The following is a 26,812-nucleotide window of genomic DNA, read 5'->3' on the forward strand; positions in this document are numbered from 1 at the left end:
GATTTAATATCGTTGGTTATATGCAGGTTCACAAAACTCTCCACAAGTTTCGACAAGGTTGGCAACAAGGAAAAATGCCTACAGTTAGGCAGCAAGGAAATGGTATTCTCAGCCATGGCTGAGACTCGATAAGACAGCATATTGAGAGAATAGCACACTTGATGCATTTACAGGAAAATGAAGTTGCAACCGGATGCTTCACAAGTGGCTGCAGCATCAGCCTAGAATGAAGCAACTGATAATTTGAACATAGACAGGTGCTACATCTGTTGGGAATAATGTTTGTGGCATGAATCTAGCATGCGGTGTATTCAGTTAACAAGATGCTTCAGAGGCATTCTACCTCTGCCTCCAGGACAGTGAGGCTGCACTGGGAACAGCACATTAATCAAAGACAGATCAGCTGTTTGAGGCTGCCGAAGCACCTCTCACTGTACAGGTGGCAACCCAGGCTACATTTGAAAAGGTAGCAAAGATCTCCCTGTAGAAAGGTGCATGGAGTGATTGCACCTGTCTGCAGGTGGATTTCTGGGGTTCCATGGGACTCTTTTGTCCCTTCCAAGGGGGACACACTGTTTGCCACCTCTATGTGGCATAAAATCAGTGTGCCCCTGACTGCTCCTTCGCCTTTGTAACTATGGCCCTCATTCGGACCTTGGCGGGCGGCGGAGGCCGCCCGCCAAAGTCCCGCCGTCAAAATACCGTACCGCGGTCGCAAGACCGCGGCGGGTATTTTGACATTTCCCCTGGGCTGGCGGGCGGTCGCCAAAAGACCGCCCGCCAGCCCAGGGAAAAACTCCCTTCCCACGAGGATGCCGGCTCGTAATCGAGCCGGCGGAGTGGGAAGGTGCGATGGGTGCTATTGCACCCGTCGCGTATTTCACTGTCTGCCAAGCAGACAGTGAAATACTTGTACGGGCCCTCTTACGGGGGCCCCTGCAGTGCCCATGCCAGTGGCATGGGCACTGCAGGGGCCCCCAGGGGCCCCGCGACCCCCCCTACCGCCATCCGGTTCCCGGCGGGCGGACCGCCGGGAACTGGATGGCGGTAGGGGGGGTCGGAATCCCCTCGGCGGCGCAGCTAGCTGCGCCGCCTTGGAGGATTCAAAAGGGCGGCGGTACACTGGCGGGAGACCGCCAGTGTTGCCGGTCCGACCGCGGCTTTACCGCCGCGGTCGGAATGCCCTTGGGAGCACCGCCGGCCTGTCGGCGGTGCTCCCGCGGTCCTCCAACCCGGCGGTCATTGACCGCCAGGGTTGGAATGACCACCTATGTCTGTAATATGGTGCAGGCACAGAGGCAAAGTATTCCTCTATCTGTAAGGGATCACAATCTCAAGCAAATTAAGGAATGCCTCCATGATACTCCAGCAGCACACATTGTCACAAGCGCGATCTGTGTTACAGAAGGGGTTGCACAATCAAGTGGAGTCGCTTCTGATACACCCCAGTGATCTGGGGCTGCAGAAAGTGGGTGCACATGCCCACTGCACCCTGAGACACTTAGGGGGTCATTATGACCCCAGCGGTCGGTGTAATAGTGGCATTAGTACCGCCAACAGGCTGGTGGTACATATGGCCCCTAATATGACATTGGCGGTTTGGCGAAAGCCAAACCGCCAATTTAACACACCGACTGACACGGCCATCGCCATGATTTCCGTGGCTTCTGTACTGCCACAAAAACTATGGCGGTAGGACCTATGGTGTGTTGTACACACACAAGCAGTAGAAGAAAAACACACTCAATTACTTAACTTAATTTATTTTTAGAACCACAAGATTCCGTTTGAAGGTAAGTACATAAAATGAAAGGTACTTTGCATATATATGATCAGGACTTTAAAAAGAATCACCAATGTATACAGTTTTTCTAAAAATGGCAAAAAGCTATTTTAAGAGAGGACAATGTGAAAATTGAAAAGGGGGGGGGTGTATGGATGGTGGGTTTTGGGGAGTTTGCTGGCGGTGTCTCAGGCACACCACTGGTCGGACATGGAGGAAGGCCGTCTGGTGAACGATGAGGCATCGCGGGTTGGTTTCTCCAAGGCCCGGGGGCTGCGGGTGTAGTGTGTTCTCTAGACGTCAGATATCTTCACCTGGAGTTCGCGGTCAGGACTGGGCCTCGAGATTCCCTCTTCAGGCGTTGTGGTGGAGAGGTCAACCCAGGGGGGCACTTGCTCACCATCGCCTGGGACCCTCTCTTCTTGGTAGACCACCTGGACACGGGCATTGGGTGCACAGGGGTCAGGACTCGCACATCTGGAGTGAGGTGGAAGTCTTTAGTTGTATGTTTCTTCAGCTGTCCTTGGGTGGTCTTGGTCCTTTTGGGTGCAGGACAGTCCTCTGGAGTTGGCAGAGGTCGCTGGGCCCACTGGACGCATCGCTGGTCTTTTTGAAGGTTCTTTGAAGCAGGAGACAGGCCGGTAGTGCTAAGGCCAAAGCAGTTCTTGTCTTCCTTCTTCTCTGGGGGTTTCAGCATAGCAGTCCTTCTTGTAGGTCGCCAGGAATCTGGCGAGCTGGGTTCAGGGAGACCTTTAAAGTCCAGATTTAGGTGCGTGTTATGGGTGAGAGGGTAGTAGACAATGGCTACTGTCCCTGAGGGTGGCTACACCCTCCATGTGCCCACTCCCTTCGGGGAGGGGAGCACATTCCTATCCCTATTGGTCCCCGTCCTCCAAACCAACATAGTGGATTCTGCACAGGAGGGATTCACTTAAGCTCAGGACACCTTAGGGGTGGTCCTGGCTGGGGTGGTCACTCCTCCCTGTTTTCCATAATTTTCCCGCCGGACTTGCCACCAAAAGTGGGGCTTTGTCCGGGGGGGGCGGGCATCTCCATTAGCTGGAGTGCCCTGGGGCATTGTAACCCGAGGTTTGAGCATTTGAGGCTCACCGTCAGGTGTTACAGTTCCTGCAGGGTGAGGTGTGAATCACCTCCACCCAGGACAGACTTTGTTTCTGACCAGAGTGCACAAAGGCACTCACACCAGATGGGCAGAAACTTGTCTGAAAGTGGTAGGCTGGCACAGACCGGTCAGTCCTACACTAGCAGTTGGGCTAACATACAGGGGGCATCTCTAAGATACCCTCTTCGAGCATTTTTCAATAAATTCCCCACTGGCATCAGTGTGAGTGTACTGTGCTGAGAAGTTTGATACCAAACTTCCCAGAATTAAGTGAAGCCATTATGGTGCTGTGGAGTTCGTAATGACAGACTCTCAGAAAATATACTTAATATGGCTACACTGCACTTACAATGTCTAAGAATGAACTTAGACACTGTAGGGGCATAGTGCTCATGCAGCTATGCCCTCACCTGTGGTATAGTGCACCCTGCCTTAGGGCTGAAAGACCTGCTAGAGGGGTGACTGACCTATGCCACAGGCAGTGGTTTGTGGGCTTGGCACCCTGAGAGGAGTGCCATGTCTATATTGTTTTCTTTCTCCCCACCAGCACACACAAGTTGCGAGGCAGTGTGCATGTGCTGAGTGAGAGGTCCCCTAGGGTGGCATAATACATGCTGCAGTCCAAAGAGACCTTCCCTGGCCACAGGCCCCTTGGTACCATGGGTACCTTTCACAAGGGACTTAACTGTGCGCCAGGACTCTGCCAATTGTGGAAACAGAGGTACGGTTCTAGGGAAAGAACACTGGTGCTGGGGCCTGGTTAGCAGGGTTCCAGCACACGTTCAAAGTTATCAGCACTATGCAAAAAGTGGGGGGGGTAACCAGGCCAACAGTGGCACTTTCCTACAGATTACATCAAAGCAAGTTCATGCATTCAAAAGTCAAACTGCAAAGGTGGTTGGAGACTGACAGAAAGTCATTTCAAATAGTGATAATCTACCATCTCCAGATCCCCTTGAAGCAAAGCCTCAGGATTCTGAGATACTATACAACAGACCCTGCCAAATGTAGTTGGTGGCATACGTGCACATTTAAAATGTGAACCTTGTTATGGATCTCTGAATGAGTCAAGCTAAAAACTGATGGACCACAGATTGGTCCTTTGAGGGACACACAAAGATAGACAGACCCACACTGACTAAGATCCCTTACTGGGAGGCATAACAAGCCACTAAGGATCCTTAAATGTCAACTAAAGGATCTGAGATGCTCAAAAGCAACAAATACTCAACTGTGAAAAAGGCCAAAAAACACACCAGCAAGGGATCACAGGCATCCCTGGGGTTATGCAACAACAGACAAACTAGAATTTGTATATTAGCAGCCTGTATGTTGGAGGCAGGTCAAAAGCCAGAACAGTAAGAGTTCAAGAAAAGAGTCTGTGGCAGAAGTAAGAAAGCACTGGCGAAGCCTATAGGTCCAGTCCTTTTGACCTACTAGCTTTATCAATGGCTTTTGCCAAGCTTGTGCAACATCAGCCAAAAAAAGATCATATAGTGCGCAATTATGAGTGCACCTGCATTCATCATGACACTACGGCAGCTCAACGTGAAGATGTGTGCATGTGCCACCAGGCATGACATGACATCCACCAATTTGTTTAATTTATTTACTGTTTGTGATGGAGTGACACTACTTTGAGTGCTAAAAAAAAATAAAGGTGTGCTAAAGCTTATTTTAAAAACAGATTAGCTAAGCAGCAAATTCCGAGCTCTACAATATTTACTTTATAGTCAACCATGACGAGATGGGTGCGAGCATAACTGAGGAGCAGGTGGAAGAGAAGTCAATATGGGAAAGTAATAGAGGAGTATGAGACAAAGGGAGTAAATGAAAAAAATAAAAAGATGGGGTGGGGCGAAACTATAGAGGAGGTGGTGTGGGGAAGGAAGCAACATGGAGTATGCTGGGTTGGGCAGTACTGGATGGGGAAATCAAACAAGGAAGAGTGCAAGAGAACACATGCACTCTCATGGATTGCTCAAAGAGAAACAAAAAAGTAGTTCCTTGAATGTGAGCTGTTGAAGGATGCAACTCATCTAATGAAAAGAATGGTAAAGAAGAAATGCGCCTGGGGGGACGACAAATACAAGAAATCGAATTAAAGCAATGTGCACTAACAACACAATTTTACAAACATGATATGTCCATAAAACCATCTTCTTATGAGCGCGGTGACAAGTCAACAGATAAAAGAAGTAAAAATATAATGAGAAAGGGTGGCACGGATTAAAAAGGGGCAAGTTTTTCGGGTGGGGAACCAGCTCAAAGTTCGATTCTGCTTGTTGAGGCACTCCAGATAATGCTTAATGTCACCACAATATAGACTTTATGTTAACATACATTTTGAAACCTGCCCCAATTTTACCTCAGATAAGTAATTAACACCCTTATCGTCCATAGGTTTGCTGGGGATCAGATACAGAGAGCAATTCTTTCCCTAATTGATATCTCATTCAAAAAGGCTCAATCAAATAAGGAGCACCTCAGACCACACTCTCCAATGCTCATCCTACCCCCCCCAAACAAACATGAGTAACTGACCGACAAGGAGATCACACTGACTTTCAAAATTACTCACTGTTTTCATTTGTATTCTGTTTTCATTGTGCTTCTTTTGCTGGAAGCTGCAAGGCAACTGTATGGAACTACTATTTATATTACACAGTCTTTGCACATAACAGATCACATCGAGAATTATCTGTAGTAGCTCTGATCATGTTCCATCTTTTCAGTACCCATGTTTTTATATGATTGGCATCATGTAAGCAATACAACGAGAATGAGCTGGTGTTATGCTGTCCACGTATGTTTAAGGAATTGTGATACCCAAACTGTAAGCATGAGGTTAAGTGTGTGAAGCTAGGACGTAAAAATGTCTTGCCAATTTGTATAAGCATCTTATTTCAATGGTGTTTTTTTCGCAGTATCCTCTCACCAGTTCCTGTAAAAACACTAGCTTATTTTGTGGTGGATTATCAGTTGCCCACATTTCATATGGAACACAACGGCCCGTCGTTGGCTACCCTTTTTGCAAAACAGTCTAATCTATTCCTTTAGTCCAACTGGTTAAATTAACAGGAATCGAGACTACATATCTGAGAGTGCACTAGGTTGTAAAGTGATGAGCCTTTGTGGCTTTGAAGACATGGAGTAAACAGGTATCACTATTTTTGTGTCAAGTGAGCATGCCAAATTAAAATGTCCTGTCAACCACACCAAACTATTCCCAAGAAGGTTTTCTCTTCTCACACCATATGTAAATAGCAAAACTAAAATAAAAATGTATAGGCAATTGTTAGGGACATACCTTACAAACAAGTCCGGATGGGCAAAAAAGTCTGCATACATTTCCAAAAGTGACCTTTTTTCAAGAATGAAGGTGGGAAGAACTACCTAGAAATGTAAACACACTTTCTTTTAGTTATTTCTAACACAATAATCTCAAGACAAACATTTCTGCTACAAACTTGCTCTCTCAATGTATTTGTATTGAGGAACATGTTACTAACCTTCGGTAACGTAGTATCTGGTAGAGACTCTATCTAGCTGCACATCCGTACCTTTGAATTCCCTGGCATCAGCTACGAATCCGGAATCTTTTTGCTGAGCGTGCCATCGGGTGATGTTGTTCGGATCTGCGTGGGTCGTCCAGCTCCGTGTGGCTTCATCAGCGTCATTGGAGACGTCTGTGACGTCACGGTCACCTATAAAGGCACCATCCTAGCGAGTGTACTTCTATCCACAAAACTTCCACGCCATAAGCACAGAGTCCTGGATAGAACCGACAATTTGTCAGTGCCAAACTAGGCCCCTGAAAGGGATAAACCCTAACCCTAGTAGATATATCCTCAGAGCGGGGAGGCATCTGTGGGTGTAAGGAATCTGCAGCTAGATAGAGTCTCTATCACATAATGCGTTACCGAAAATAAGTAACTTGTTCATCTGATAGGGAATTCTAGTTGCAGATTCCTTACCTTTGAATAGATACCCAAGCCATAACCTCCCGGCGGTAGGCTGCGGATGCTATGCCTTGTCCAGGCAGTAATGTTTTACAAATGTGTGCAAAGATGCCCACATTGCCACCTGACAGATCTCCAGGACTGTTACGTCTCGCGCTAGCGCAGTGGTAGCAGCTTTGCCCCTGGCAGAATGAGTTTGCAAGCCCTCAGGAGGCTGCTTCTTGGCCAATACATAACAGATTTTAATGCAGAAAATGACCCACAGCGAAATGGTTTGCTTCTGCACTGCCCGGCCCTTCTTTGCTCAAACATACCTCACAAAGTGTTGGTCATCCACCCGAAGATCTTTTGTGCTGTCAAGGTAGAACGACAATGCTTTTTTTGGGTCTAGTTGATGGAGTCGCTCCTCTTCTTTAGAGGGATGCAGTGGAGCAAAGAAGGTGCGTAGGCTGATGTTCTGACTCAGATGAAATGGGGGTCGCCACCTTGGAGAGGAAAGGGGCACGAGTTCTAAGCAACACCTTGTCTGGGTAGATAGTGAGATCCGGTGGCTTTGCATCTCACTCACCCTCCTGGCAGATGCTATTGCCACTAAGAAGGCTGTCTTGATGGTGAGCAGCCGGAGGGGACAGTTGTGCAAAGGCTCGAAGGGAGCCCACATCAGAAATGTGAGGACCAAATTTAAGTCCCATTGAGGCATAACAAAGGGCGTGGGGGGAACATATATTCAAGCCATTTGAGGAATCTATGTACAACAGGGGATTTAAACAGAGAAATCTGATCAGGCAGCCAAAGAAATGCCAATAAGACAGAACGATATCCCTTAGGGTCCCAAGGGCAGAACCCTGATGGGCAAGTGAAAGAATGAAGAGAAGAATATCAGAAAGAGAAGCAGAAATAGGATCAAGAGACCTCTTTGTACAATAACATACAAATCCTTTCCAACGCCAGGCGTATACCATTTTAGTGGAGGGACGCCTGGCTGCCAAAATAACTTTACAGACTTCGGGAGGAATGTCAAAAGCCATCAAATGACGTCGCTCAATCTCCACGCATGAAGGCGCAGAGTTGACAGGTTAGGGGGGAAACCCCTTCCCTGCTGCTACGACAGACGATCCTCCCAAAGGGGCAGCCTGATCGGAGGATTGAGGCTCATTTCGAGAAGCTTGGGATACCAGATCCGAAGTTCCCAATCCGGAGCCAATAGGATGAATTGGGCCCGGTCGTTCCTGATCTTCTTGAGAACTCTGGGCAGAAATGGTATGGGCGGAAAAGCGTACAGGAGGCCTGAACTCCACTTGCAATAAAAAGCGTTGCAGAGTGATTGCTGCTTTGGAAAATCCAATGTGCAATACTGCTGACATTGCGCGTTCTTTTCTCCAGAGAACATATCTAACCAAAGCTATCCCCACTGCTGAAAGAGTCCTTGCGCCACCTCCAGATGAAGATATCACTCGTGATCCGCTAAGCATCGCCGGCTGAGTTTCTCCGCCCTGGCGTTCAGAGAACCTTCCAGGTGTTGAACCACCAGGATATGCCTTGTTGTTACAGCCATGTCCAGAGACGCAGAGGCTCTTGAAAAAGTGTACACAAACCCACATCGCCCTGCTTGTGGCAGTACCATATTGCGGTGATGATGTCCGTGACCACCTGCACTATCTTCCCTTTCGCAACAGAAAGAAATGTTTTCAATGCCAGTCGGATCACCCGGAGCTCCAACAAGTTAATATGAAGGCCAGATTCAGCCAGAGACTAGAGGCCCCTGATCTCTGCCTCTCCAAGATGGCCGCCCCATCCCAGAAGTCACACATCTGTCAGTACTGTGAGATCTGGCTGGGGACGGGAGAGGAGTCTGCCTTTGACCCAACTGCAGTTCACTAACCACCATTGCAGGTCTTTTGCAGTTCCCTCTGAGATCTGCACAGTGTCAGTAAGATTTTCCTGATGCTGTGCCCACTGGACCTTCGGTCCCACTGCAGAGCCCTCCTATGCCATCAGGCATTTTTTACTAGCAGGATGCAGGAAGCCATGAGTCCCAACAGCCTCAGAGTCTGTATCACCGAAATCCAGGATAGAGGCCGAAACATCGGAATCATAACCTGAACATCCTCGCTGCTCGGGCGGATAAACCCGAAACTGCACTGTATCCAGAACAGCTCCTATGAAAGGGAGCTCCTGAGAGGGAGTCAGGTGTGACTTCAACACATTTATAATTAACTCCAGCGAATGCATGAAGTCCACCGTAGTCTGAAGGTGGGTGAAGAGAGCCTGGTGCGTATGAGCCTTCAACAGCCAGTCGTTGAGGTACAGGAAGACTGAAATCCCCAACCTGCGCAGATGAGCTACTACCACCGCCATCACCTTGGTGAACACCCGAGGGACACTGGTGATACCGAAAGGGAGCACAGTAAACTGAAAGTGCTCGTGGCCCACCATGAACCGCAAGTAAAGCCTGAGGGCCGGCAGGATGGGGGGGTGAAAATACACATCTTGCAAGTCCAACGCTACCATCCAGTCTCCTTGGTCTAGGGAAGACAAGACCTGAGCTAAGTGAGCATCTTGAATTCTCCTTTTTGAAGAGGTGTTCTGAGATCGGGACCCTTTCTATGGCTCCTGTGGCCAGGAGAGCAGTAACTTCCTAGCGGAGCAAGATTAAATGATCCTCCATCAGCCGTTCTTTCAATGGTGGGAAGGAGGGAAAGAAAGACTAGAAGGGGAGGGAGCAGCCCTTCTGCATGATCTGCAAGACTCATTTGTCCGATGTTATGGACCGCCAGTGAGGGAGATGAAATAGAACCCTCCCTCCAATTGGATGAACATGGTCTTGCAGAACCATACTAGGAGGGCCTGGGTGTTGCAGAAGAGGGGGGCTGGGTGGTGGCCGACCTCTGGCTAGAACCTCTGGGTCTGAAGGTACCACGACCTTGCACTGGATGCTGTGCTGCTGGAGGACGGTGGCTGACCTGTGGTTGACGTGGTACCCCACCCCTCCTGAAGCCTCAAAAGGGGCGATAGGCAGACTGCCAGCGAGCAGGCACCGAGAAGCCCAAGTATCTGGCCGTGGCTCTAGAGTCCTTGAACCGCTCAAGCACCAAGTCTGCCTTCTCACTAAAAAGGCGTGAGCCATTGTAGGAAGTTGGCTCTGTATATACTGTTTCAAAGTAAGAAATAGTGTGCACAGTGTCCAAGGGTTCCCCTTAGAGGTAAGATAGTGGCAAAAGTAGATCATTCTAATGCTCTATTTTGTGGTAGTGTGGTCGAGCAGTAGGCTTATCAGAGGGTAGTGTTAAGCATTTGTTGTACACACATAGGCAATAAATGAGGAACACACACTCAAAGACTTACTCCAGGACAATAGGTTTTTATATAGAAAAATATATTTTCTTAGTTTATTTTATGAACCACAGGTTCAAGATTTGAAGTAAACACATAAAATGCAAGGTACTTCAAACAGGTAAGTTAGGAACTTTGAATAAAAGCAATATCATATACAGTCTTTGTTAAGATGACAATAAGCAATTTTTAAAGTGGACACTGCAAAAAATCAACAGTTCCTGGGGGAGGTAATTAAAGGTTAGTTTGTGAGGTAAGTAAGACACTTACAAGTCCCAGTTTCTGGGCATAGGCATCCCACCGTTGGGGGTTCAGGGCAACCTCAAACTTACCACACCAGCCGCTCAGGGCCGGTCAGGTGCAGAGGTCAAAGAGGTGCCCAAAACACATAGGTGCCTATGCAGAACAGGGGTGCTCTGGTTCCAGTCTGCCAGCAGGTAAGTACCCGTGTCCTCGGGGGGCAGACAGGGGAGTTTTGTAAAACACTGGGGGGACACAAGTAGGCACACAAAACACACCCTCAGCGGCACAGGGGCAGCCGGGTGCAGTGTGCAAAGCAGGCGTTGAGTTTTGCTTTGCTTTCAATGGAGGGACCCGGGTCACTCTAGCGGTGCAAATGGAGGGACCCGAGGGTCACTCTAGTGTTTCAAGCTAGCACAGGGGGGGCTTCTCGGGACAGCCAACACCTGGGCTAGGCAGAGGGTCGCCTGGGGGACACTCCTGCGCTGAGGTTTGGTTCCTTAAGATCCTGGGGGCTGCGGGTGCAGTGTTGGTTCCAGGCGTCGGGTCCCTTGTTACAGACAGTCGCGGTCAGGTGGAGCCTCTGGATTCTCTCTGCAGGCGTTGCTGTGAGGATTCAGGGGGGTAGTCTCTGGTTATTCGCGGGCTCGCAGTCACTGGGCAGTCCTCCCTGAGGTGTTTGTTCTCTGGATCTCGAGCCGGGGGTGTGGGGTGAAGAGTGTGAAGTCGCACGCTTCCGGTGGGAAACGTGCAGTCTTTGAAAGTTGCTTCTTTGTTGCAAAGAAGTAGCTGGTTTTGAACAGGGCCGCTGTTCACAGGAGTTTATTGGTCCTTTAGTCCAGAGCAGTCCTCTGAGGCTTCAGAGGTCACTGGCCCCTGTCGGATGCGTCGCTGGTGCAGATTTTCGAAGTCGGAGACAGGCCGGTAGGGCTGGGGCCAAAGCAGCTGTTGTCTTGCTCCTACTCTGCAGGCTTGTAGGTCAGCAGTCCTTCTTGTTTCTTCAGGTTGCAGGAATCTGATTTCCTGGGATCTGGGGTGCCCCCAAATACTGAATTTAGGGGTGTGTTTAGGTCTGGAAGGGCAGTAGCCAATGGCTACTGTCCTTGAGGGTGGCTATACCATCTTTCTGCCTCCTCCCTGTGGGGAGGGGGGCACATCCCTAATACTATTGGGGGAATCCGCCAAAACTAAGATGGAGGATTTCTAAAGGCAGGGGTCATCTCAGCTCAGGACACCTTAGGGGCTGTCCTGACTGGTGGGTGACTCCTCCTTGTTTTTCTCATTATTTCCTCCAGCCTTGCCGCCAAAAGTGGGGGCAGTGACTGGAGGGGCGGGCTTCTCCACTAGCTGGGATGCCCTGGGGTGCTGTAACACAAAGGGGTGAGCCTTTGAGGCTCACCGCCAGGTGTTACAGTTCCTGCAGGGGGGAGGTGTGAAGCACCTCCACCCAGTACAGGCTTTGTTCCTGGCCACAGAGTGACAAAGGCACTCTTCCCCATGTGGCCAGCAACATGTCTGGTGTGTGGCAGGCTGGCAGAAACTGGTCAGCCTACACTAGAAGTCAGATTGGCATTCAGGGGGCATCTCTAAGATGCCCTCTGGGTGTATGTTACAATAAAATGCACACTGGCATCAGTGTGCATTTATTGTGCTGAGATGTTTGATACCAAACATCCCACTTTTCAGTGTAGCCATTATGGAACTGTGGAGTTCATGTTTGACAAACTCCCAGACCATATACTCATGGCTACCCTGCACTTACAATGTCTAAGATTTTGCTTAGGCACTGTAGGGGCATAGTGCTCATGCACATATACCCTCACCTGTGGTATAGTGCACCCTGCCTTTGGGGCTGTAAGGCCTGCTAGAGGGGTGACTTACCTATGCCACGGGCAGTGTGAGGTTGGCATGGCACTCTGACTTAGAGTTAGACTGTCGACTTAGTATTTTTCTCCCCACCAGCACACACAAGCTGTGAGGCAGTGTGCATGTGCTGAGTGAGGGGTCCGCATGGTGGCATAAGACATGCTGCAGCCCTTAGAGACCTTTCCTGCCATCAGGGCCCTTGCTACCAGGGGTGCCAGTTACAAGGGACTTGTCTGAGTGCCAGGGCTGTGCCAATTGTGGAAGCAAAGGTACAGTTTAGGGAAAGAACACTGGTGCTGGGGCCTGGTTAGCAGGGTCCCAGCACACTTTCAATCAAAACTTAGCATCAGCAAAGGCAAAAAGTCCAAGGAGGCATTTCCTTACAGTACCCATAAAAAAAAGGTTCAGAATCTGACCTGGGGCGAATAGGCCCCATCGACGTTGAAGGCGGCGTTGGCCGACGCCGCTCCGACTCCGAGTATTTGGGGATAAGAATTGGGTCGATGTCGATAGTGGGCACTACCGACGTCGGGAGCATCAACAAATGACCTGGAGCCGGGGAAAGTCTCAGGGGTGCGACCGGCGCTGGTGCGGATCCTGAGCGGTTCCGGAGGTGACCTTGGTGGCCGGAGCCGCAGAACCCAAAGGCCCCTACGCCGAACCCCTTGGGCCCGAAGGTGCCTTGTAAAACTCTTTAAGCTGGGTGGGGGTCGCTCCAGCTAAGTCTGGGAAGCGCAGAGCCGACCCAGACGCAGGCTCCGAGGATGGAGGCCTTGTGCGTGGACTCTCCTCCTGCGTCTTGCTGGCCGAGCGACGGGGCGAAGTCAGAGAGCAATGGGACTTCTTCGACTTCTTCTTCTTACCTTGACCCGATGATTTTGAAGAAGACGAGTGGTGATGACTCTGCAACCGATCTCGAGACCTTCCTCTCGAGCGAGACCGGGACCTACGTGGAGTCGAGTGCCAGGCCGCCATGAGCTTTAGGGACTGCTCCCTCAAAGCCTTCGGGTGCATGGCCCGGCACTCGGAGCATGACTTCAGGTCGTGGTCGCGCTCGAGACACCACAGATAAACCCGATGAGGATCCGTCACCGACATCGTACAATTGCAGTCCTCGCACGGCTTGAACCCGTTCTTCGGACACATCCTCGACCTACCATATGTTCACAGAAAAACTTGACAAAATGGTCGAATTTGCCCAAAAAATAGCCAGGGTAGCTCTTTTCCGGATCAGCGTGTGGCGCTGAAAGAAAAGAACTGACATCACTGCGCGAGGGCGGCGTCTATGTACTACTCCCGACTTCATCACTGCGCTCACGACGCCTATGGAGTCGGCCAACGCCACCTACCGACACGCAAGGGTATTGCTCGAAGAAAAATTTCCGGATCCAGTCTGACACCTGGGGGAAATTCTAAGGTAAGGAATCTGCAACTAGAAGTCTATCAGATACACAGTATTTTGTACCAATGCAAGGCACTTTTTAACCTCCCCCCCCTCCTTTCCCTAACCACAAAACAGACATCCGGCTCAGAAAACATTTGAAGATAACAGAAGGCTGGTCTATGTTGACGCAAACCTTGAGTTCTAAGATTTGGTAACAAGTTCCTGCGCCTAAAAGATCAATCATGATAGGTAGCCTTAATTCAGTTTTATTGATTTTAACCAAACTGCAATACAACAACATCCACCTACATCCAATGGCGGGGGGGTAAGAATTAGGTAACACTAACGCAGGGAAGAGTAGGTCAGAGGATTGGGATGAAGCGGGTGGAAGACAGTCAGAGAGAGGAGAATAGTTGCTCGCACGCAAAGAAAAGAAGTGGCACAAGCACCTAAGAGGCACATAGAAGGAGAATAATAAAGGAAATCTTTTGACAGATTAATCAGAGGGAGTAGTAGTTTGCATGAGTCGAAGTATGAAAAGATAGATGGGGCAGGTCAATTCTTTAAACTCACAAAATAAGAACTTTATACAGGGTCCCCAAGTTTTGTCAAAGCGCAGCAATGTGTAGTTGGCTACTGCTGTCAATTTCTCCCTTCCCAGTTTTTTCATAATTTTTGGAGTGTCAAAACAGTATCAATATACCAAGGGGATAGCCCAGAGTTAGAGTAATAGCCCACCCACATGAGGATATCAAGGGGTAGGTCAGTTCATTTGGAAGACTTAGTAGAATGTAATTAGGAAATCTAGGTAATTCAGTGCCAAATATCCCATCAATGTTAGTCAAAACCTTTGCACTTTGGGGCAGTGCCAGAGTAAATGCTTCAAAGTACCAGTTTGGCCGCATTGCCTCCAGCAAGTAGAATCCCCAACCAGTCTCCACTTGGTCACCCTGGCAGGTGTATAATACATACAAGTGTGCTATTTTAAGAAACATTTCCTTGCTTGATGCGTTCCAGGCTAAGGCACATGCTCTATGTATAATGTGATGCCATTCCCTGAGGGTAAATTTGTGTTCGCATTCCTGTCCCAAACTTCTCTTGCAGGTGTTTTGGTAGGACTGACAGGCATTAGGAGGAAGGTGTAAATGTCTGACAAAATGCATTTATCGGACTGTGTGAGGATCCATTTTTAAAACGACGCATGGGGACGGCTAATGTGAGAGTGGGTGTGATGTTGCATGACCCATTGGCGAATGGCGAAATATTGCCAGTGCACAGAGGAAGGAAGGCCATAAGCCGCCTGGAGTTGAGCAAAGTCCATGATCCCTTTTTCATCAAAGAGGTTCCCCATCCTCTTACAACCAGCCTCTTTCCAGCACAGAAATGTGGTGCCCTGGGACAGGGAGAGGAAAATCCGGGTTACCTATAAGCAGGATCTGGGGGAAACACAGGAGGGGGGGGGGATGTAGTTGTTCGGCACTTTATCCCACGAACCCACCGCTGTCTATGTAACAGGAGATACATATACTCAGGTGTGCGGTATAGTTTAGGGAGCCATGGGATATTCCAGATGTGTACCCCAGTGACAGCCTGGTCTATGAATTACCAATGTTTCTTGGTACCTGTTCTAGCCCACTCCACCAGGTATCAAAGCTGAACCGCCTGATAGTATCTGAACAGCTGAGACACACCTAAGCCCCTCTCTTCTTGATGTAGGTAGGCCTGTTTCTTAGCCAATCGGGGCTTCTTCCCTGCCCAGATGAAGTCACCTATCAGACAATATAATCTGTCTAATACATGTGTGGGTGGTCAATCATAATAGAGAATAAAACAAAGTGCTCCTGTGTCTGAGTGGAGAAACTATCACAAGGGCAAGTCTGTATGGAACTCGAGTAAAATTGGCCAGGTGGAAAGCTAAGATATGGTCTAATCAATCCTAACCGAAACTTGGTTAAGAGGGATACACAGGTGTCTCACAAGGGAACATAGAACTCAGGTCCATCATTAATTTTTATGACCAAATAATTTCTAAAGTTAGGTTTTGCATGCTTATCTCTACTCATGTGAGGAAAATAATACAAATCTGGTCTATCTAGTGAAACTACAGTTCTCCTGATATAATCAAACCACTGACTTTTGGGGCCATGCTCACAGTTTAAACAATCTTGGATCACATCTTGGTTGAAAGCAGTATGCTGGTTGCTCAAAACTGCTATCCGTAGGCAGAATGAAGCAAGTTTGACAAGTCTACAACATATTCTAATTTCAGATCTTCATGGACAATGAAGCTACGGTTGGCAGAGCCCAAGCCCAGCAACGTCCTACAGAAGCGATTCTTCTCCTGCTGTATCTTTGAGTAGTCGCGATACCCAAAATGGCGGCCCCATAAGTCAGAACAGGGAAGCATTTCATTCTGTACACTTTCAGCAGTGGTAAAATAGGTTTGCTGCGAACACTTGCAGCAAACCTAAACAGTGCCCCACATGACTGGTTAGAGCACAGGCTATGGTTTAAAATTCTGGGTAACCAGCTATTTCCTGAGTAAAAGTTAAAGCTCTTAAGTAAGAGAACTCATCAATTTACCAAAATTGCTCCCCTTAATGGACATTGGTCTAATCTTAGAAGACTGCCTTCCACATGCCATTTGGTGTGTCTTGGCAATGCTGGTACCTAGATCATCCATGAACTTTACAAAAGCATAGATAAGGCCTCTAAGGCCATGGGGATGCAATAGAGCAAGACTGCATCGTCAGCTTATAAAAGGGCAGGGGCAGATGTAGATTTCACCCTGGGAATATATTTTCCACTGGCAATCAAATAGGGTTCAAACCATTGACATAAAGCAAAAATAAAAATGGGTGCCAAGAAGCAGCCTTGCCGAATTCCCCCTGGAGTCCAGAAATCAAGGGCACATGAGCAACTGATTATGCATTAAGATTTAATTTGAAGGACAATGATGCACGGAACCAGGACAGTGGACAGCATGCCAGAAATAGGATGTGATTTGGGTTTTCTCACATGAAAACTTTGCAGCGAGAGAACTATGAGAAATGTGAAATCTAGTGCACTAAAAACAATAATATTTGCCTGAAAAAAAAATTGTGATTTGTCTTTTAAAAACATGAGCAGATGTTTAAAATTAAAATCTGGAAGGTATTAAGTATAGTTACAGCTCTGGGAAAAGACTGGGATGGGGCCCGTTTAATTTAAATATATTCTGAGACTTCATAGGGTCTTAGAAGTCTCAAAATCCCCTTCCTCAAATTCATAACAACATTATGGAAAAAATCCTTTTCTGGAACAGCCTCTGTACCCCAGACCTCTTTACCTCCCAACCCTGGAACATTGATTTCACTCTCAATCTTCCATAATCAGTTCAAGGCTCACCTTTTCAGACAATTGCAGGCTCTGTATCTCTGGACTCCACAGCAAGTAGGCATTTGTTTAATTAGGTTTCAAGCATCTAACCCTCTTACATTCTTGACACTATTCTGGGAACTTTACTGTGCATGCAAAGCACAATCATACAGGCTGTTCTGGGTGCACTATATAAATGATTAAATAAATAAAATCAGAATGGATAAAGCTCTGCAGCTCTCTGGAAATGGTCAATTTGTTTGGATGGAATCACTGAGGTGTTTCAAATGTTGGGGTGCTATGATTATACGCTTTTGAATCTGGCTTTTAGAGGTAGTTACAGATGTGTGGAAGGAACTGCACTGAGCTTGCTTGTTTATAAACAACTGGGAAGAAATGTGGGATATAGTCTAAGAAAGCCTCAAGGTGAAAGCGGGTAACTGGATTATAAAACATTGTAGACTTCTGAGATAATCAGTGGCAAAAGAAACAACGTTGGTTCTTACTTGTAGTAGCCACGTTTTTTCAAAATTTTAATTTTTTTACTACAAAGAAGAATATCTTCTTCGCAGGCTTCAGACTGGTCCAACCACACCTACTACTCCTGAACGTCCCTGCACTCCTTGGCTAGATACCTAACAGTAGTCTGCTAGAGGGATTGTTTGGGTGGGGGGGGGCTTCCTACATGTGGCCTTGGACTGCCCACAAATACAACCATACTGGTCCATAATCAGGGACACACTGACCGAGGTGACCGGATTTTGCATATTAAACACACTACGTTATCCTTTGGCTTAGGAGTTTGCTAAGAGAAATATTGCAAGCAACTGTGGATGGCGGCACAACAGACTCTACAGGTCTGACAACAGGATATGGATTGGTGCTTGCTTGCTGAATGGACAATCTATTAAAGCAGATGATGCTCCACAATGTAGGAAAAGGTGTGGTCCGCATGGAAATATTACGGAGGGCATCAGGATGAGAATGACATATTGCATAGTGCTAAGAAATAGAATGCTCTTTTATAAAGTCCTGCTATTGAACTCAGCACACTACCTGCACACTATATCAGTTTTAAACATATGTTCACTGTCATGCCGACCTTTGCCTACTGCAAACTATTACTGTATGTTTGCCTGTGTTGTCTTTATGTAAAACTAATACAAAGATTTTTTTTTTTTTTAAATGAATATCTTCTTTTGCCAGCATATTTAATTATACCACTTGCCTTTAAACAAAATGTCCAAACAGGGCTCTTGTTCTTGAATCCTTTTGATACATTGTTAAGGACACTTTTAGAAACTCAGTAGCAAAGAATAAGAGAAAGTGCAATTTCATCCAGGTTTTGTTTATCCAGATCACCAATTAAGATGCTTATGTAAATGATTGAAGACATACACTAAGACCTATTACCCACAGCACTGAGAAAAAGCAGAAGTGCAGCATGAAGTGCAGAATTAAAACAAGGTGATTGTTATACTGAACTTAGGGGAATCCAAACAGTGCATGTTCTAAAGGTGTTACTACGTATTCTGTGATCAAACACATCGAAAGCCTCAGAAAAGTATCAAATAAAATCAACAAATAGGAAGTCCGACCTTCCAATATGCAGTGTGTGTTCATCCAGCACTGTCAAAGTGTGTTCTGTATTCATGGAGTAGGATTAATGCATATTTTGTAGCGCATATTGAGGAGAGCAATCACATTCAAGCCCTGAAGCTTAAAATGCCCCATCTGTCCAAAAATAGGTCCCTCAAAATTGTTTTAGGAATTCTAAGGAATTGCCTCCTTGGCATGGTTACCCCCTGACATTTTGCCTTTGTTGATGCCAAGTTATGATTTGAAAGTGTGCTGAGGTCTGCTACCCAGGCCTCAGCACCAGTGTTCTTTCCCTAAAATTGTACCTTTGTCTCCACAATTGGCACACCCTGGCATCCAGGTAAGTCCCTTGTAACTGGTACCCCTGGTACCAAGGGCACTGATGCCAGGGAAGGTCTCTAAGGGCTGCAGCATGTCTTATGCCACCCTGAGGACCCCTCACTCAGCACAGACACACTGATTGCCAGCTTGTGTGTGCTGGTGGGGAGAAAATGACTAAGTCGACATGGCACTCCCCTCAGGGTGCCATGCCAACCTCACCCTGCCCATGGCATAGATAAGTCACCCCTCTAGCAGGCCTTACAGCCCTAAGGCAGGGTGCACTATACCATAGGTGAGGGCATAGATGCATGAGCACTATGCCCCTACAGTGTCTAAGCAAAACCTTAGACATTGTAAGTGCAGGGTAGCCATAAGAGTATATGGTCTGGGAGTTTGTCAAGCACGAACTCCACAGCACCATAATGGCTACACTGAAAACTGGGAAGTTTGGTATCAAACTTCTCAGCATAATAAATGCACACTGATGCCAGTGTACATTTTATTGTGAAATACACCCAGAGGGCATCTTAGAGATGCCCCCTGAAAACATACCCGACTGTGGGCTGACTAGTTTTACCAGCCTGCCACACACCAGACATGTTGCTGGCCACATGCGGAGAGTGCCTTTGTCACTCTGTGGCCAGGAACAAAGCCTGTACTGGGTGGAGGTGCTTCCCACCTCCCCCTGCAGGAAATGTAACACCGGGCCCTGAGCCTCAAAGGCTCACCCCCTTTGTTACAGCGCCACTGGGCATCCCAACTAGTGGAGATGCCCACAGCCTCCGGCCACGGCCCCACTTTTGGCAGCAAGGCCGGAGGAGATAATGAGAAAAACAAGGAGGAGTCACTGGCCAGTCAGGACAACCCCTAAGGTGTCCTGAGCTGAGGTGACTCTGACTTTTATAAATCCTCCATCTTGCAGATGGAGGATTCCCCCAAAAGGATTAGGGATGTGCCCCCTCCCCTCAGGGAGGAGGCACAAAGAGGGTGTAGCCACCATCAGGGCTAGTAGCCATTGGCTGCTAACCCCCCAGAGCTAAATATACCCCTAAATTGAGTATTTAGGGGCCCCCAGAACCAAGCAAGATAGATTCCTGCAACCTGAAGACGAAGAAGGACTGCTGACCTGAAGCCCTGCAGAGAAGACGGAGACACCAACTGCTTTGGCCCCAGCCCTACCGGCCTGTCTCCCCACTTCAAGAGAAACTGCAACAGCGACGCGTCCCCCAGGTTCCAGCGACCTCTGAAGCCTCAGAGGACTACCCTGCATCTAAAAGGACCAAGAACTCCTGAGGACAGCGGCCCTGTTCCACAAAGACTGCAACTTTGCAACAAAGAAGCAACTTTTAAAGACCACACGTTTCCCGCCGGAAGCGTGAGACTTTCCACTCTGCACCCGACGCCCCCGGCTCGACCTTCGGAGAACCAACACTACAGGGAGGACTCCCCGGCGACTGTGACCCTGTGAGTAGTCAGAGTTGACCCCCCCTGACCCCTACCCCAGCGACGCCTGCAGAGGGAATCCAGAGGCTCCCCCTGACCGCGAAGGCCTGCTTCTAAGAACCCGACGCCTGGTAAAGACACTGCACCCGCAGCCCCCAGGACCTGAAGGATCCGACCTCCAGTGCAGAAGCGACCCCCAGGAGGCCCTCTCCCTTGCCCAGGTGGTGGCTACCCCAAGGAGCCCCACCCCTTGCCTACCTGCATCGCTGAAGAGACCCCTGGGTCTCCCATTAAAACCTATTGCAAACCCAACGGCTGTTTGCACTCTGCACCCGGCCGCCCCTGTGCCTCTGAGGGTGTACTTTTTGTGCTGACTTGTGCCCCCCCTCCCCCCGGTGCCCTACAAAACCCCCCTGGTCTGCCCTCTGAAGTCGCGGATACTTACCTGCTGGCAGACTGGAACCGGGGCACCCCCTTCTCCATTGAAGCCTATGCATTTTGGGCACCACTTTGACCTCTGCACCTGACTGCCCCTGAGCTGCTGGTGTGGTAACTTTGGGGTTGCCCTGAACCCCCAACGGTGGACTACCTGGACCCAACTTTGAGACCTGTAAGTGCTTTACTTACCTGAAAAACTAACACATACTTACCTCCCCCAGGAACTGTCGAATTTTGCAGTGTCCAATTTTAAAATAGCTTATTGCCATTTTTGCCAGAACTGTACATGATATTGTGTTGATTCAAATTTCCTAAGATACCGGAGTGAAATACCTTTCATTTGAAGTATTACTTGTAAATCTTGAACCTGTGGTTCTTAAAATAAACTAAGAAAATATATTTTTCTATATAAAAACATATTGGCCTGGAATTGTCTTTGAGTGTGTGTTCCTCATTTATTGCCTGTGTGTGTACAACAAATGCTTAACACTACCCTCTGATAAGCCTACTGCTCGACCACACTACCACAAAATAGAGCATTAGAATTATCTCTTTTTGCCACTATCTTACCTCTAAGGGTAACCCTTGGACTCTGTGCATGCTATTTCTTACTTAGTACATACAGAGCCAACTTCCTACAGGAACTGAGCATCGTATGCACTGTAAGGAAATACCTTCTTTTCTATAGTCACCCCAAATGTTCTGGACTGATGCTGTGGTTTTTATACTCTGAGAGTGCACTGATGCCTGCTAATCAGACCTTAGTGCCAGTGTCCTGACACTTAAATACGTATGTTGGATTGGCCTACAACCAACTGGCATAAGCTAAGTTACTTGTCAGCCATAGCATATGGTACCAGGGGCACCTAGGTCTAGTAAGTTAGAGTATCCCCTCAGAGACTGCAGCACTTGTGGCACCCTGAGTGGGATAAGATAAAGGTGTCTCACAGTCTTCCACTGCAGACTGGAAGAGGCAGTTATTAAACTCTTCTTTGCCATTATAAGCAATTGCAACACCCAAACTCCCTTTCCAATGTTTTTAAGTCACCCCTACAGCGAACCTATCGAGTCTTAAAATAGCAAGCAGCATATTAACAAATTAGAACATTAGAATTAAACAGAGAATATTCTCGCAATAAAAACTGCAATTGTCATTTTTTCTGGGAGAGAGACTAGTAGCATCTTTGGCGAGCACAGAGTTACATGCTGACAACTCAGCTGTGCTAACTTCTGAATGGGACTACCATTGGTACTTCAAGATATCAAACAACTCAATACATTAAACACAACTTGATGTAGAAGTCTAAATTATGTTAACTGGTTTCTACATGAAACGTTTAGAAAGTTGATAATTTGTTGCCCACGTTTTCCAATGGCCATGTGCTGAGGCCGGCCACTAGGTAGTCTTCTGCCCGCTTAGGGAAATGTGCAAATGGCTCAGAGGACAAATAACAACAGAAGCCTGCTGAACGAGGAAGTGTCCTCTCCTTCTGCAAGGGTGGCTCCCGGGGCCACACCTCTAGGGCAGGTTACAGAGCTCCATACACCAGGAAAAGGATCTTGCCATCTTCAAATTGGGTAGAAGAGGAAGCTGTCATCAGCCAGGAGGGAACCTAGTAGCTCAATGGCAGTGACTGTGACCTCTCCTGAGAGCACCTTCTGGGGATAAAATGGTCCCCCCACCCCCCATGCAGCCTAACACTCAAGGACTCAATGCACACAGGTTGTACCCGAGTGTGCTGAACCATGGAGAGTAGTCACAGAGCAGCTTGGTCACCCAGTAGGACAGCCTAAAGGATCGAAATGAGGAGGACAGACTTTACAGTCAGAAGACGCAATGAGCAGTTGTGTATAGGCTCGAAGGGTGTACACATACGAAACATCAAGACCAAGTTAAGGTCCAACTGTAGCATCACAAAATGTTTACATATGTTCCACATCACAACTGTTGATTTAAATAAGGACTGCTGAAAGAATTAGCAAACAACCTTTAATACTGCCGAATGAAAAGCTTTACTGGGCCAAGGACAAGACAAACAGTGAAACGTCCAATCTTTTGGCTTTTACAGGGTCTACCTTGCAGACTCCACATCGGACCATGAATTTGTCCCAGTGTCTGGCGTAAATGTATTTTGTAGAATGATGCTTGATGGCAAAAATGACATCTAACACTTAAGATGACAGGTGAAATTCAGTCAACTGCCGCTGCTCAATCTCCAAGCAGTGCAGGTTCAGGTGAAGGACCCTGCCACATTGCTGCAACATAAATCTTCACTCAGTGGCAGCCTGATCAGAGGGCAGATGCTCATTTCCAAAAGTTCCAGGTATCACACTCTCTTGGCCCAGTCTGGAGCATCTAGTATGACTTGGGCTACTGTGTTGCTGATCTTTTCCTGAACTCTGTGAGGAGAGGTAGGGGCAGGAAGGCATACAGGAGTTCTGTGTTCTCCTCCAGCCGGATTGGATATTCAATCATGTCACTTTTTAGGAACTATAATGCACAAAACAGTTGACAGTGCCCCTTCAACAGTGGTGAAAAGATCTAGCCAGGGCTCACCCCTACTGCTGGAAGAAGCACTCCGCCACCTCAGGATGCAGATGTTATTTGTCATCTGCCAAGCACCAGCAAGCTGAGCTCATCCACCCTGGCATTCAAAGAGCATAACATGGATAGAGCTCGATACTCCAGTCAACTCTAGAGGTGCAGGCCTCTTGACACATGACCCAACTCCGCCCTGCTTGTTGCAGAACTACATGGTGGTCATGTTGTCCGTGACAACCTGCACCAGCCCACTTTGATGGGGAAAGCCTTCTACACCAAATGAAAGGCCTGTAACTCCAACAGATTGATATAGAGGTGCGTTTCTGGCGGAGATCTGAGTCCTCATGGCCAACCCCCAACCCAGCAGTGAAGTGCCAGTCATCACTGTCAGGTAGGATAAATCAGTTCAGTAGTTTGGAGATATTAGTGTTTAAACAGGTGCAGAGGGGCGTGGCCAAGATGGCGGCGTGAGCGGACGTGCTTGTCCGTGCTCCGCCGCCCGGGCCCTTAATTGTGATGCAGATGCGGGGGCGGCCGACCGGCGGTGCCCCGTTGTGACGCCCAGGATCGGGGGCGGCATTGGCGGCTCCTTGGGAGCCTGACGACCGCGAGGTGGAGGCTCAGGCCGTCGGGTGAGCGGACCCGGAGGTTCCGAGCCGGCGGCTGAGACGCGGAGGCACGGAGGGCCGCGGGCTCTTCTGCTTTGGGAGCCCGGGCCCGACGGCCGGCCAGAGGAGCGCCGGGGGTGCGATGGCGCCAAAGAAGAGCCTTGCCCTGGGGAGGTGAGGTCCGGCCAGGAGGCTCGATTGTGATCTGGAGTAGGGGCCCTGGTGGCGACTGGGTCATTTTAGCTTGGCCCGGCCTGGGGGACCCCAGAGAGTAGAGTGGCTGGACTGGTGGTTCTAGTGGCCGATTGGAGCTGAGGCTGAGGCCCCTGAGCAGAGTGGTGGACCGTGCTGCAGTTTATTGGCGACAGTGGCACGCAAGGGTAATTTCCAGAGCAGAGGCGTGCGCTGTCAGAAGGAGGCCCAAGGTCAGTGGTGGAAGGTTGATGTCCCTGGCAAGGCCCAAGGTCTGGAGGACGTGACATTTGGGAAGTCAGCGAGGAGCCCAGATTGAGCTAAGTACCTACAGGTGGTGGGCAGAGAGAATGGCGACCTCCAAGCCTAAGAGAGATCGGACAGTGCGAGATAGGCTGACTGGAACGCGCCAGGGGCCAGGAGGGGCGCCGGAGGAGCCGCCGACCGTGAGGGCTCCAGATGCAGCGAGGGAGGCGACGGAGGATGAGGCAGCTCCATTTACTAAGAGCTTTCTTACCTCCTTATTTGACTCACTCAGGAGTGACCTTCAGGCACTCCGTAAAGGCATATCTCATGAGGTGAAGGAGCTGAGAGTTGAGCTTTCATCCCTGGGTGAGCGCGTGACGCAGTTTGAGGATGGTGAAATTGCCCGCGGCAAGGAGGTGGCGGATCTGCAGCAAGAGGTTATACGCCTGCGAGAGCAACAGGACCTCCTACAGATGACGGTGGAGGACTTGGAGAATTGGTTGCGCAGGCACAACATCCGCATCAGAGGTGTGCCGTCTGGGGCTGAGAAGGACGACATTGGAGGTTTCGTGATGGCGCTGTTTTGCTCGATCCTAGAACGTGAAGAAGCCAGGGAGATCGTCCTTGATAGAGTCCACCGCGTGGGTCGGCCCGGGGGGGCCGGGGACTGCCCGCCAGACATTCTGGCATGTATCCATAACTTTGGGTTGAAAGAAAGTATACTGCAAAAGACGAGCAACCTTCCACTGGTCCTTTTTCGAGGACACCAGATTCAATTATACCAGGACCTCTCGGTTAGGACCCTGCAGAGGCGGCGTGAGTTTAAGCCCATCACTGAGCACCTACGGGAGTGGGTGTGTCCTACACCTGAGGCCACCCATTCTGCCTGGTTTTCCGTTGGGAGGATCAGCTACGTCAGGTGAGATCAATATCGGAGGCTAACCGGATCCTGGGTCTGGAGGAACCTGCCCCGGATTCGGGTTTGACGTTGGGTTCGGCCGGCGATGGCCGCCCGCGCTGGCGGAGGAAAGAAATAAGAAAGAAACAGCAACGCCCAACTGCGCTGGAGCAGATCTCAGAGCGCCAGTCGGCAGTGAGCAATGTGGCATCTGGGACAAGTGCCTAAATGAAGAGTGTTGGGGGGCCGCTGGTTGGCTGGAGGCCGCTTGCCGCGTCCTAGTTACGGCAGAGGAAGGCCCGGGCGGCGGAGCAGACGGACTTGGTGGAGAAGCACGTGTGGTTCTACAGCCCAGTTGAGGCTTTTACCTCTTAGGATGTGTGAGAGAGGACTTTTTTGGTATGAGCACCTGTTGTGCATTTTGGTTATCTGTTTGAATGCTCCCCTGCGCGCCTGGTCACAGATGATTTTGGCGGCTCGTCTGTGAGCCGGAGCGATTGCGCTGCTACTCTGGACCCTGTCCCCTCCGTGGAGCTCCTCCCTACCTGAGAAACTGTTTCCCTATACGGTATGACAGTTAGGTGTCTTAGTTTAAATGTCCGTGGGTTGAATAATCCCACTAAGCGATTTGCGATTCTGTCAGGCCTGGAGAAATCTGGGTGTCAAATATGCTTATTGCAGGAGACACATCTTTTACCTAAGGACACATACCGCATGCGCTCAAGGTGGTTTCCTAGGCAGATTTGGTCTTCAGCAACTACAAAGCATGCAGGGGTGGCGATATTGCTTTCCAGGTCCTTTTCCGGGGAGATAATAGGGAAGGTACATGAAGTACAGGGCAGGTTCCTGGTCATCAGAATAAGACTCGGGGCCTTTTTGTTCACCATCGCTTCTCTTTATGCGCCAAATGTCCAGCAGGAGGCATTTCTGAGGCAGGCGATCTCCCCAATCCTTAGCTCACCAGATATAGCTATTTTGGTGGGAGGTGATTTTAACTCGGTAATGAATAACAAGCTTGACCACTCGGGCCAACATTTTGGGCAGGTGGGGGCCCTGTCGGTGGCGGGGTGCCAGTGGATGGCCGAATGTGGGTTGGAGGATGTCTGGAGAAAGTTGCATCCTACGCTTCGAGATTATTCCTTTTACTGGGCTGCAACAAGGACGTATGCTCGGCTAGATCTTTTCTTGACCTCGCAGGAATTTGTCGCCCGGGTTAGAGAGGCCACGATTGAGCCCAGAGCCCTGGCTGATCATGCCCCAATTACAGTGGAGATTGCTTTGGGGGTACGTCGAGTGAGTACCCCGAGCTGACGTTTTAGGGATTCCCTGCTCCAGAGTGAGACAATTGTAAAGTCACTTCAACGCGCAATTACGGATTACCGTAGCTTTAATGATGATGGTAGCTCTTCAACCGAGATAGTAAGGAAGTCTATGAAGGCTGTGGTGAGGGGAGAGGTGATGGCACTGTCCGTGAACG

General features: G+C 48.9%; 1 protein-coding gene across 6 annotated transcripts in view; it reads right to left on the reverse strand.

The window, feature by feature from the left end:
- Window positions 1-26,812, reverse strand: part of OSBPL9 (oxysterol binding protein like 9) — an 875,847-nt gene that overhangs the window by 166,023 nt on the left and 683,012 nt on the right. For all 6 annotated transcript variants that reach the window (XM_069232680.1, XM_069232678.1, XM_069232679.1 and 3 more), the window contains one exon: window positions 6,217-6,302. In XM_069232680.1, coding sequence (XP_069088781.1) covers window positions 6,217-6,302 — 86 coding nt within the window. The remainder of the gene's footprint in view (window positions 1-6,216; window positions 6,303-26,812) is intronic.

Source organism: Pleurodeles waltl, chromosome 4_2, assembly GCF_031143425.1.
Source record: "Pleurodeles waltl isolate 20211129_DDA chromosome 4_2, aPleWal1.hap1.20221129, whole genome shotgun sequence".
Lineage (NCBI taxonomy): Eukaryota > Metazoa > Chordata > Amphibia > Caudata > Salamandridae > Pleurodeles > Pleurodeles waltl.